Here is a 12,696-nt window from a genome sequence, read left to right as displayed (position 1 = left end):
GATTGTATGAAAGGTTTATTTACAACATGTCAGTCAAATTTTGAACAGGTTTTAAAAGAAATGTGAATCTTGTGAGGATATTTGACAAGAATCACTTACTTATTTATCTGATGAAACTCCAGTTAAAGCCATTTTTAATCCAACCTCACCGCATTAGGCTTAAATAAGCCAGATGTTGGTAATATGTTTATGGAGGCGGGATCTGCGGGGTGCGTCTGACTCACCATGTTGACCTGCAGCGGTTCTGACCCAGGTCTCAGCAGCCTCTTCCTCCTGCAGCTGGTTGAGCCTCCAGACCTCAGGCGCACTGATGATGACGCTTGACCCATCTCCACTGATATGAAGAGCACAGAGACCCAGAGTGGATTTAAAGAATTTACACAAATTAGCCAAAAGATTCAGAAGAAAAATGCTGATTACCTGATGCAGGCAGGAGCAACGCCAAGGCAGTGAGCGTGCTGGGGGGAAGAGGCAGGGAGCGACACCGCTGCAGAGATGCCCTTTGTGGGGGCTCTAGTGGTGACACCCCCGGCGGGCGAGACAAGGCCTACAAGGTACTGAGTGGTTAGGAAATATATTCCACATTCTGCAATTCACACATTCTGCTCTGCCCTTCACCTTAAAGCAAACCTTCCTCTCTGCTTTGTCCCCTTTTTCCCTGTGAGTATTTCACTCTATTCTGGTGCAGCGGCCTCCGTGCAGCTAACCATGAGAGGTGATGCATCACGCCAAGCAGGCGCTCTCTCAGGTTAAAATGGACTGACTCTGAGTTAGGCCAATGAGAGGTAAAGCTTATGGGAGCGATGAGGCAGAAAATTGGCCACAGAGAAAGGCTGAAAGTGAGGGAGGGACACGGAGACGCTAGAAAGAAAGAAAAACCAATGGAGTTGGTGAGATGGAGGCAAAGAAACAGAGAGGGAGAAAAAGGCCTCTGCAAATGAGGCAGAGCATGCAGGCATTGTTGCCACTAACAGTGAGCGCTATATAAACACTGGGTTGGTACTGGGCTGCCCTTCAAAGCCTGCAGAGTGTTTGATTCATTATGGACTTGCTCTATATTTATCATTGAGTTGGTGGAGCCCACTAGTGAGCCTTGGCCATCCTACTTTCATCTTCATATATATATTCCCATGTGTGCAGCGTATAGGCTGACTGAACGCTACGTTCTTGCTAATCTGTGGACATATCTGACTGGTTTTATGCAGAAATAGTTGTGCTTTTAACATCTTACTCTGTGAGGCAGCTCCGTGGACTGCGTCTCTCTAGTAACACTGCTCTCTATGACAGAGCAAGGCCTGGAGCGCGCAGCCATCCGTGACACGGCAGCCGCCGGCCTGCGTCTCAGCCGGGGCAGGGAGCCCACCTCGCTATAATGGCCGTAGAGCTCTCGTTCCGGGTTGGGCCTCCACAGATCCAGCACAGCTGAGGACGGTCGAGGACGGTGGAGCAGCCGCCTGTGAGGCGCACAGGTTCTCTCTGTGCTAGACTGAGGCGCGGCTTCTCCGGGTTGCCTCATACTGCCGCCCGTCTTGCTGGCAATCTGCTCACACAGCTGGGATTGGCAAAGACACTCAGCAGTTTGGCCCACATACAAGTGCAACAATGCATTTCTTGTGCAGAGTAAAAAAAGGAAAGTTTGTCTACAGCTTTGACTGGCGTTACACTTCAGAACCTCTTAGAAAAAATTCTTTCAGTTGTCACTTCGTGTTTCTGCTTGCAGTGTCTGTGTGAGTAACCAGGTAACAGAAACCGCTGGCAGTCAAATTGAGTTAAAATACAGAATAATACTTTTTTCACCATGAGGTAATTATAAAAAATCATTTTAAATGATGCAAATGTTCTATCTTTACTTCATCGTAATGAAAAGTCAAAACGAATCTATTTTTGCCGTCTGCTTGTGTCCCTCCAAGCAGTTTCAGAAACATGTTTTGACACATCAGTAAATCAAGAAGTTCCATGAAAACACGGGAGGTTTTCCAACTTCTGGTTTTTCCTGCTGCAGCTGTTAGCTGCAAAAACAGGCATCAATATGAATCAATGAACAGGTTCTAAATCTGCACAGGAAGGCGGGTTGCTTTAGGTACAGCTATGCAGACTTTAAAGGCATATTTTCATTTTTTATGGGAAATTCATTGATAAGGAATAATAACTGTCAGGCAAAAATCCATCCCTCTGAAAACTAAAGAGGTTTTCTGTAATCACATCAGTCGAGTGCAGTGTTTCCCAACCGGGGGTACGCAAACACCTAGTGGTCCGCAAGTGCATTGCAAGGGGTACGCAAACATTTTCTTAGATAGTGAAATAAATAAAACATTTGCTTTGTGAGGACCTAATAGAAAATTTAAAAAAGCTTTTATTAAACGAAATGTAACTTTTTTTTCTATGTTTGAATCGAGCTTCAGCTGTGATAGAAAACAAACCAAGCAGAGGAACAGACAGAGAACAGCCAGCTGGGATCAGCTGCTTCTCAGCTCAGGTGTCTGGATTAAAACAAATAAAAATAACTGTTCGGTATTTTTTTTTGCAATTCATGAAGTATAAATGTTATAATAGCGGAGTTACTCAGAGGAGCTGCAGGTTTATAAACACAGCTTTATAATGTGATTTTATTTGTATTTATTTCGATTCCTTACTTCCTTCCAGCAACATTTTTTTGCTGTTTTTATTTCTAAATGATAAGAATGTAACGCTGAAGGTAAAAGATGAAATAAAGTAGCCTTTATGTGGTGCACATGTGAACACTGAGCTAGTGAAGTGGAAGGTCAGGTGGAATTCAGCCCGTAACAGTTTTAGGAAATGACAATGATTTAGATAAATGATAGAAAAGCTTTTCGTTTTATAAAAAAAAAAGAAGAAAACAATCATAGAGAAAGCTAAAGCTAACAGTTAAGTGTAATTAATGGGTGCAGAGTGATTTGTTTGTGTTGGAAGAGGCAGATCTCTGCCTCCTAATGTGGGATACAGGCTGGAAGAAGAAAGATGTATCCCCCTCAGCATGATGCTGCCTGCACCGTGTTTCATGGTGTTTTACAGTTGTTGGTATCTAATATAAATCCAGCTCAGTAACATAGTTTACAGTCTTATCATTTTCTTCCTTTGAATCTCTGCAGCTCCTCCAGAGTCACCATGGGCTTCTTTCATTTAAGGAGTAACAGATCAACAGATGCAGGTTTTTAAAGGCTGAGCCGATCCCTGATGCAGATTTCTTTTTTAGGGCGGGTTTTGCTATTTTCCCCCCCATTTAAATCATAAAAATGGAACAATTATAACACTTTTTAATTTATGCAAAAATATCCACCCATCCATGTTCTTCCTGTTTATCAAGGTTCCGGTCATTGAGGCAGCAGTCTAAGCAAAGATGCCCAGACTTCTCTCCTCCAGCTGCTCTCTGAGGCGTCACCAGGCCAGCTCAGAGACATCGTCCCTCCATCGTGTCCTCCTGATGGAGGTGTTCCAGGAGGCATCTAGAACAGATGCCTAAGCCTCCTCAGCTGGCTCCTTTCCACATGGAGGAGCAACGACTCTACTCCGAGCTCCTCCCTGGGTAACTGAGCTCCTCACCCCATCTGGAAGGGTGCGCCCAGCCACCCTGTGATGGAAACTGATATCGGCCGCTTGTTTTCGTGATCTAGTCCTTTGGGTCATTACCCAGATCTCATGACCATAGGTGAGGATGGCTGCTGAATGGATCAATCAATGATTGAACTGATTAATATTGGCCATAGATAATACACTAAAATATCCGCCAGCTGCTGAATCGGTAATAATGACACCTTGTGGATAAATGAGGAAAATGTCAGGATGACTAAAACTTCTGCAGGTTTTTGTTGAGGCTCTTTCCAGCCTGCTTCTCTTGCTGGCTTCCATGTTTGCAGGCTGCTGCTCTTTAGCCAACATGAAGCTCTAAAAGGCTGCGCTCTGTTTTGGAAACTCATCAGATTCTCTAAGGAACCAGAGAGTAAACACAGGCAGCACACTGCATCAAAGCAGCTCTGCACCAAACATCCAGGTCTGAGAGGAGAAAACTGACAGGGAGGACCTGTAGTTTACAGGGAGGGGTGCTTCCATCATGGGGGACTAATTCCAATGGTTTATTAAAGTAATTATTTTACTTATAACTTCTTTAATTCTGTTCTTTTTGGGCCTTTCAGTTTCTGAGCTCAGCCTGAGGATGGACTAAACAGTTTGATAATCGGTTGGTTCATTTATTAACCTCGTCTCTGCACTGGAAAAAATCCAGATCTAGATTAGTCATTTTTTCTTAGAATAAGTGCATTTGTTCTTGGATTGAGGAGGTAAAGGAGACATTTTGCCAATGGAACAAGACAATTTACACTTAAAATTAGAAAACACAATTGCATTGTCTTATTTCAAGTGAATATTATCTAAATATCTCATTTTAAGAGTAAAACTGGTCATTCCGTTGGCAAACTATCTCATTTACCTGCTCAAATTAAGGGTAAATACACTTAATTTAAGACATTTTTTACTAATTTTTAGATCGTTTTTGCAGTGCGAGCAGTCGGGTGCATCCCTTGGTCTTCATCATGACGGCTTTTTATTTTCTCTATTTATTCTCAAAGGTCTTTACAGAACATTAGTATTTTTAATATAAAAAGATGAACTCTAATACTAAATAGAGGATTTTAGAAGGCGTTTGCTGCCTTGGATTTTATTGTAAAACATGTAAAATAAAGAGATTTTTTATTCAAAATCAAATATAAAGCTTTTAGGAAAAGCTGTTCACTTTTATCCTACTTTATAAATATGCCTGAGTTTGTGTTTTTCTTATTTAAAATGATTGAAATACGTAAAGGATTGTGTCTTTAAGTGGAACATTTTCAGAGGGTATGAATACTTTTACAAGACACTGCATAAAACAAACCTGATCATGATCTTACGTTGTTTTTTTATGTGGTTTTGAAAAGTTCTACATGATTAAAAATATTAAACAGTAGTTTAATGACCAAATAATATGAAAAGGGGATTGAATTCCAGTAACTTTCATGTGTATCTTTGACCCCAATCTAGATGCTAATGCAGAAACCTGTTAAATGATTGTGAGGCACAAGATTAGCAGTTTTCCCAAAACAACTGCTCCTAAAGCGCTTGCCTCTGCATAATCTACCCCTATAAAAGAGCGCTGAGTATTGAGATGTCATATCTCATTTAGTCAGAAGCTGTGGCTAACGTGTCCTGACTCGCTGGGATGACTGGGAGGTGGATGAGTAATTCAGAGAAGGGGAGGCCGCCGTCATGAGGAGCTGACGTCACAGACCTGCTGCAGCCCAACGCTACAGGCTCTATGGGGAATATCTGCTTCTTTTCAGGCTATAAACGAACGTCCACATGGGGAAGGAAACATTTTGTAAGATGGTGCTCGTCTTGGCATGGATTGTAACCTGTTTTCTCCAACAGATGGGGCAAAAGGACAACATGAGGGCTTCTTTTTAACAGACTGCATGATAAAGCTCTGCTACCTTTCACATCCTGGGTTATTGGTGATTGTTTTAATAAGCAAACATGTAAATGCAGTTACATACATGAACTTCTGAGCATTTGTGCAGTAATGACATGACACATGCTTCTGGGTAAGTAAATGAAGTGAAAAATGCCTGCCATGAAATGAACACATGAATATGCAAACTGGGATAAAGCTTCTCTGATAAAAGCACCATTTAAAAGAAAAACATGTCTGCTTTGCCTGATTTTTTTGTTTTTTTACTTACCTTGAATATTTCTTCAGTGGAATCGGAGGCTGCTACGCTATTGGTTGTGCTCTCTTTATCCCCTTGTTGTGATTGGATACTCATTTCCTGAACTTGGTGGAAGTCAAACGGTGCATCACTGGAATCCTGCTCATTTCCTTTCTGTTCCCGGACCGTTTCCTCCTGATGGAGACAGTTCCACCGCTGAGCATCACCCTCTGTGTTTATCCTCGAATCCTGAACATGATTCTCTGCAGCAGCCGATGGTTTGTGGTTCGTCACATTGCCTGTGATCTGAAGGCCATTAACAGCCTGAGATCCAGAAGAAGCTCTAAAAGCTTTCAGAGCAACTTTAGGGGATTGACCAGCAGCCGTTGGTCCTGGAGTCTCGCTGATGGACCTGCTGGGAGCTGAGGGTTTAGCAGTGGGAGGTGTGGAGTCTGTTCTTTGGAGTTTTAAAGATCCTTCATTGTGGAGTGTCAGAGAAACACTGTGAATGTTGTCCGCTGAGTGTTGCGGCGCCCGGGGGGAGGCCATCGGAGTCCTCTCTCCCTCCGGAGGAGAGAAGGACCGCGACGTTGTCCGCCATTTTCTGGCAGACTCTGCTACGCTGGTGAAAAACTTAAACAGACCGCCAAAGTGTCCCTTAGTGTCGGAAGGTTTGGGAGGCGGCGGCGGCGGCTGAAAGTCTCTGACGCTCTCAAAGTCTACGGATCCAAAGTCTGAGTCCATGGTCTTTTCTAGCGAGGGGAGTTCAGAGTCGAAGCTTCTCTCCGAGTACACAGGGTTGCCCTTCCCCAGGAGGGAAATCCTCCTCAGGTAACTCCACACATCTTTGGGCCTCCTCCCTCCGCTGCGCTGGGCTCTAGGGCTGCTTCTAACGCTGGGCTCCTCGCAGTCTGCGCTGCTTCTGTTGCAGTTGTTTGAGTTGCTGTTGCTCTTTTTAGGGTAGGAAACTCTGTCAGAAGGTTTGCAGCCATTCTGGATGACAGCCTCCTCCGCAGCCGTGGGCTGACGGCCCTCTATTGGTGCAGAGAGGTCAAGCTCGTCGAAGGAGCAGTCAAAGTCTACAGTATAGCCGGCGTATGAATGCCTCTTCCCTCTGCTTCGAAGGGTGCCTTTACAGGTCTGCTGCGGCGTGCCGACGTCATGGCAGAGAGAGCCCTCATCCACCAAGGAGTTGCTGAACTTGGCAGTGGACAACTTCCCTGCTTTTCCTCTGAAAGCGGCGGGAGATTTCAGCTTCTTGAAAGACCGAACTTTGTCTGCGAAGGAGAGCTTAGGGATGGTGGCCTCCCCGGGGAGAATCATGGAGTGGGGTCTCCTTTCCAGCTCTGAGACGGCTCTCTTTCGGTTTAAGATGCGCCAGATGCCGCCGCTGGCACGGGCCCTCCGGTTGACCTCCTGTCTGTCCCTGACAGGGGTCTGAGAGGAGGCAGCTTGGCTGTCTCTCTGCACCTCTACGGGCCCCAGCCCCGTCTGCTGAATGCAAACGCTGCCCGTCTCGTTCTCCACATCCAGAGAAACGTTGAACACTCTGTTGACAAACCCGTTAGGGTTTCTGCTCTCGGAGGCAGGGCTGTCTGTCTGTTCCATCCTCTCTCATTCTACAGTGTCAGCTATCAGCTCCGCTGAACATCATGCTTAGGTCCTCTCTGTTCCTCCAACACCTGGAGGAGCAAAAGCACATTTTTACTCAGGAATCTGACATTAAACGGACAGCACTGTCATTCCATATATCCTCCTTCCCCTTTATCCGTTTACGGAATACCCAGAAAGGCCTGCAATGGATGTCAGACACAGACTGAGGGGTGAAACTAATGTGAAAACGGTGTTTTATCCTGAATCTCACGCTTAACAAAACCTACATGGAAGATTAACACAGTGAGAGTTTGATTGCTGCCCCCCCCCCCCCACAACCATCATATTTGGTACCAATTATCCAAAGTAATTATTTGAGTCCCCGTCCCCCATCTAACCGCGAGGCTGCGTTGTCATGGAAACACTCACTACAGGGATGTCTGGTTATTTCAGACCTGCCTCTGCTGTGACATCATCACACGACTAAGATAAGCTCCTATTTGAGGATAAGGATGCCCCCCCCCCACATGCTAATTAGCCATGTTTAGTAATCCCTGCGGTATACTGGGGGGGGCATCTTACATCATTCAGGCCTACGGCATAAATTACTCTCGTTACGTGAGATCTGAAGTAAACTCTTCTTTTCATCTAACGTCACGATTCAGTTTGGTTTGGATTTTATAAATAAGTAACCCCCCCGACCCACTTCCAGTTGGTTGATCTAACTGAAATTTTGCATGTATAATTATTTATATATCTATATATTAAATGACAGATAACAGCTCTGAACTACATGTGGTTTCTGATTTGCAGGAGTTTGAACTGAGTCCAGTCTGACAGGATCCTGCTGAGCGTGGAGCAGCGATCCGCACGCCGCGGCAGATTTATGATGACATTAAAGCAACTTATGGTGATGATTCCCCAATCATACGACCTTGGAAAACATTTTATAAGGTCTAATGATGGACCATCATCATCATCATCATCATCATCAGGTCTCCTGTGGTGTTCCTCCTCTTAAATCCACAAACCGGATCACAGCTCCACACTCAGCAGGCTCCATTGCAGACCTGACGCAGTTCAAACACCAGAAATCACAATTAGTTCAGCTGTAATTTATATTAAATATAATCTCTGATAGAAATAGAAATGATTTCATAAGCATAATCTCAGCTAGATCAAACAATGAGAAGCGGGTCAGGGACATTTCTTATTGAACGCATCCAAAACTTACCAAACTGTAATTAAACATAAGGATAAGGATGTGGACACTAAAATGGTTCATCTATTCTTATATTTGTAATATAATATATAATAAAATAATAATAATATTTACTCATTTGTCATGTTTAGACCATGAATGTTTCTGTCTTAGAATTGGACGTAAATTTGTCTTCAGCCTCCAGAGCCTTTAATTGGCAAATCTATGCATTTGCAACAATTACCTTTAAAAGTCATTGGAGGAATATGATACCAGCTTTTTTTTTGCAATTTCATGACAAAGATTTCTAATAATCCTTTCTGCAATCCATAATTCCAGCTCATTCAGATGGGATTAAGCGTCTCAGTATGTTGTCCTTCAGGAGGATGAATCTCCAGCCTGATCTTAAATCATTTTCTTATAGGATTGTCTTTAATATTCAGCTCCATCTTTTAATCTCTGACCAACTTCCTTAGGAAGATGGACTTCTTGGCCTCTCATGGCCATTCGCTGGACTTCCACGCACCGCTCTGCAGCTCTACCATCGACACTTATGGAAGATAAATAAAAGTAATTGCACCATGAGATGTTTACGACACCCCACGTCTCCAAAATCAGCGCTGTGGGCAGCATTCCTGTGTCTTATGATGGTTTATTGGTCTCTAACATTCTTTCAAAAAAAATCATCTGAGTCTTTCAATTATAAATGAGATCGAATTAAATCAGGTGTTTTTCCAACGGTTCTGTTGTTTAAGGGAAACAGAAAAAAGGGGAGTAAAAAAAATATTAATTTTACAAAATATTAAAGATTTGCATTTTTAGAAGTATTACTTTGAGTTTCCCTGTAAAGACAGAAACACATTTAAAGGTTGGTTTAGTTTTAATACTCTGCAGAGGAATTAAAGAACAAATACGTTTGAGAAAAACGGACTTAAAGCTTGACTGTTTCGACATTTTGGAGAAAAAAAGAGCCAAGGAGGAAAAACCCACTAAAGAGAAGCAGACATAGCTAACTGTTTGGCTGCATTGTAATATATAAAACAAGAGGGATAAAATGTGGTTAAGTGACACAATATTTTATACTTCATTTAATCAAAGGGATTTGGAGATGACAACGTTTCATTGTCCTCGTTTAGTTACTTCATATCCATAGAAGCAAAGGAAGTTTCATTGGAAAGAAAGCCAAGACAATGCAGCAAAAAAAAAAGAAGATCAGACGTCCTTACAGAGAGTTTGGCGCATGGTGAAAGTCATGCATGCAAATATTTCCCAACCCAAACGATGTTAGAAAGCCAGAGCAGTTTTTAAGCAATGCCTCTTGGAGTGATAGATCAAGGAATCAGCCTGGAAATGTCTGAGTTGATTTGAAGCATGTGAACATGATGCGTAAAGCAACTGCAGGCAGTGTGAGTGCAGGGTGTGCTCACATGACAATGTGACAGAAATCAGTGACTGCAAGGTGAATTATGAGCTATGCAGAGATGCTGTTTGCTGATAATAAAGTTTTTTAGGTCCCAGCAGTGGAGCGGCCTTTCCTTTCCTCAGTGAGGGCAGAAAAAGCCGAGGAACAAAGTGCTGCTGAAGCAGGAAGGGCTTGGCAAAGCTTCACAAAGGAGGAAAGCCATTCTTTTGATGATGTTCAGACTTTTGCCAGTAACAGCGTGAACGGCTTCTGGACAAAACATTAAAAATTGACATTTTATGTTTAGCCGATCTGCTCTAATTACATTGAAGTGAGGAGCTACGCTAAGGCTATTTAAACTGCAGCTTTTAAAACCTTGGAAATAAAACTGAATGAGGCTCAGAAACAGAGCCGGCCCAAGGCAGAGACAACATCGGCTTAAAGCTGGAGTACATTAACTTAAAGGAAAAGTCGCTCATATTCAGAATTCAAACTTCTGAAAGTTCTTTAAATCTGAAATGATTCCATCCTGTTCAATAAATGATCAGTGTTTTTAATTCAGAGTCATTTTCATGTGAATGTGTTTTACTGGAGGCATCCATGTTTGTCAAAGAACACTACTGCCACCTACTGGTTTGTGCCGCCACGGTGCGGTATCGGCTGTTGATCAAGTCCCAGTGCTGTATCTGGTGTTTGTCACAACGCGCTATTATCCAAGTCATCTTGAAAACATTCTTCTTCCAAATGTTGGCTACATATTACGGGTTTTTTCTCTGGCCAGAAGTTCGATGGCAAATCCTCCCTCTTCAAGTTGGCGATCCAACGACCAACCCGTCCGTGGAGGATCAGGAATCAGAAAGGTGGAATAACTCTTTTTTCCACTTTTCCCCGATGTATTCCAGCATCCAGCTGCCATGCACGTGGGCATTGTCAGTTTCACTATAGCTCTGGTGAATTTCAATGGTGAAGTCCTCTGGAAATCTTCAATAATTGTTGTTGATTGCAGATGTGTCTAGTAGTTCCCATTGATTTAGCTTGGAAAGCGGGGAGAATGGCGCTAGGCTTACCGCACCGTGACGTCACTGCTGGAAGATGGCAGGAGGGAGGGGCTACTAGATTTGGGAAAAAATGGCCGCTCCCAGACTCGTGTCAAAAAATAATGTTTTTATTATTTTACTGATTAACGCTAAATCCATTAAATCACAAAAACGTATTAGTTTTAGGTATAAATAATGATCCGTTATTCCTGCTGACCGAACTTTTCCTTTATAAAATAAATAAAAATGTATTTAGAATAAATGTAATTATTTTAAGATGTTAAGGCATCTTGTAGCAACTATGATTAACTTCCACAAACACCAAAGTCTCTATAAATTAAAAATAATCTCCTGCAGGTATCACCAGCTCACAACCTCTGAAAGGAAGAAGGACCTTAAAAATATCTGAAATATTCCCCTGAAGGCTTCAGATGCCTTTTCCACTGTGGAATGAGCAGCTGTGGAGGCTGCTGGACATGAAGGGAACCCTGCATGGAATGAGGGGCCCTGGAAACCTTAGGACAGGCTCTGATGTTCCTAAAATACACATTAGATTCATTAATCTGATTCGCACTGATGGTAATTAATATTCTAATAAGGTTTCGTTAATAGTAGAAACAGACTTTAGAGGAACAAAGAGAACTTAGTTCACTTTACAAACTAACGCAGTTATTTTGCTTTTAACTGTTAAACTAAGTAGGAAGTTCTTTGGGCGTTTTTCCTTATTAAACAGGAATGCTGCGTCTCCTGATCCCGATCCCAATCCTGATCCTGATCCTGATCCTGATCCTGATCCAGCAGCCAGAAACAAACAGCTGAAGCCTGGAGCCCTGCGGGGCGCTCACTCACCCGCAGCCGCGTCCCGCAGCCTTTCAACGCCGCATCTGTCCCCGCAACACACCGCCTCAGCTCCGGACAAACTCACACTCTGCCTCCACCTCCAGTCCTGCTCAGGGAGAGAAGAAGGCGGATGTAAAGTTGGAGAAGCGACGCTTTCTTCCTCCTCTCATGGGTTTGGTTTGAACTGCTGGAAAACTTTCATCAGTTTGGAGAAAAACTCCGCGAGTTCAGAGGAAGCGCTGAAAACTCAGCCTGCAGACAGACGGACGGACAGACAGACAGGCAGCGAGACAGGCAGGCAGACAGACAGACGGACAGGCAGGCAGACAGACAGACAGGCAGGCAGGCAGGCAGACAGACGGGCAGGCAGCTCTGATTGGTGATAAAGCTCTCAGGAAAACACACACACCCATACTTGTTCAGCTATGCGTAGTGAGGACCATGCAGGCTGACAGGGCCGGTCCTAGTTTCAGCGTGTGAGGGCCGGCCCTCCTTAAATCATAGCGGCTCCAACACTTCCTCTCCTGCTGAAGCTCCTACCTGTGACAGTGAATAACTGAAGGAGCTGAAGCAGTAATCCAATGTTAACTACCTAACTGATGCTTGCAGTATATATAGACTATAGAGACGGTTGAAATATGATGTCATTTTCTATTTCTTTAAATTGTAAAATCCTTGTTGTCACACAAAGATGGTGCAGGCACCGTGCATGGAGGCAGAGTCACGTGAAAAAGGATATTAAATGATTTCTTTATTTTATTTATCATTTGTTAATCAGTCAGCAGCACTGGAGCACCACAGGGGACAGTACTCCCACCACTTTTACTCTGAACACCTCTGACAGGTAAGACAGAGTCCTGCAGAAAGGTTTCCATGACTCTGCAGTCATTTGGGCGTTCAAAGATGGACAAGAAGCTGAGAAGAGAG

At 43.5% G+C, this 12,696-nt stretch overlaps 1 protein-coding gene across 5 annotated transcripts in view; it reads right to left on the bottom strand.

Moving 5' to 3' along the window:
- The window catches only part of arhgef9 (Cdc42 guanine nucleotide exchange factor 9), a 94,616-nt gene extending 82,587 nt beyond the window's left edge, over positions 1–12,029 (bottom strand). For 2 of the 5 annotated variants that reach the window (XM_015401196.1, XM_015401198.1), the window contains exons 1-5: positions 11,779–12,029; positions 5,730–7,378; positions 1,232–1,552; positions 421–547; positions 225–334 (exon numbers count right to left, since the gene is read on the bottom strand). In XM_015401196.1, the coding sequence (XP_015256682.1) occupies positions 225–334; positions 421–547; positions 1,232–1,552; positions 5,730–7,304 (2,133 nt within the window). In that variant the 5' untranslated portion in view covers positions 7,305–7,378; positions 11,779–12,029. The remainder of the gene's footprint in view (positions 1–224; positions 335–420; positions 548–1,231; positions 1,553–5,729; positions 7,379–11,778) is intronic. The other 3 variants (XM_015401199.1, XM_015401200.1, XM_015401201.1) reach the window with 3 other exon arrangements.
- Positions 12,030–12,696: the final 667 nt, after the last annotated feature.

This window comes from Cyprinodon variegatus, unplaced genomic scaffold, assembly GCF_000732505.1.
Source record: "Cyprinodon variegatus isolate N-32 unplaced genomic scaffold, C_variegatus-1.0 Scaffold1192, whole genome shotgun sequence".
Lineage (NCBI taxonomy): Eukaryota > Metazoa > Chordata > Actinopteri > Cyprinodontiformes > Cyprinodontidae > Cyprinodon > Cyprinodon variegatus.
Note: the sequence above shows the minus strand (reverse complement) of the source record. Positions and strands in the feature narration are given on the sequence as shown.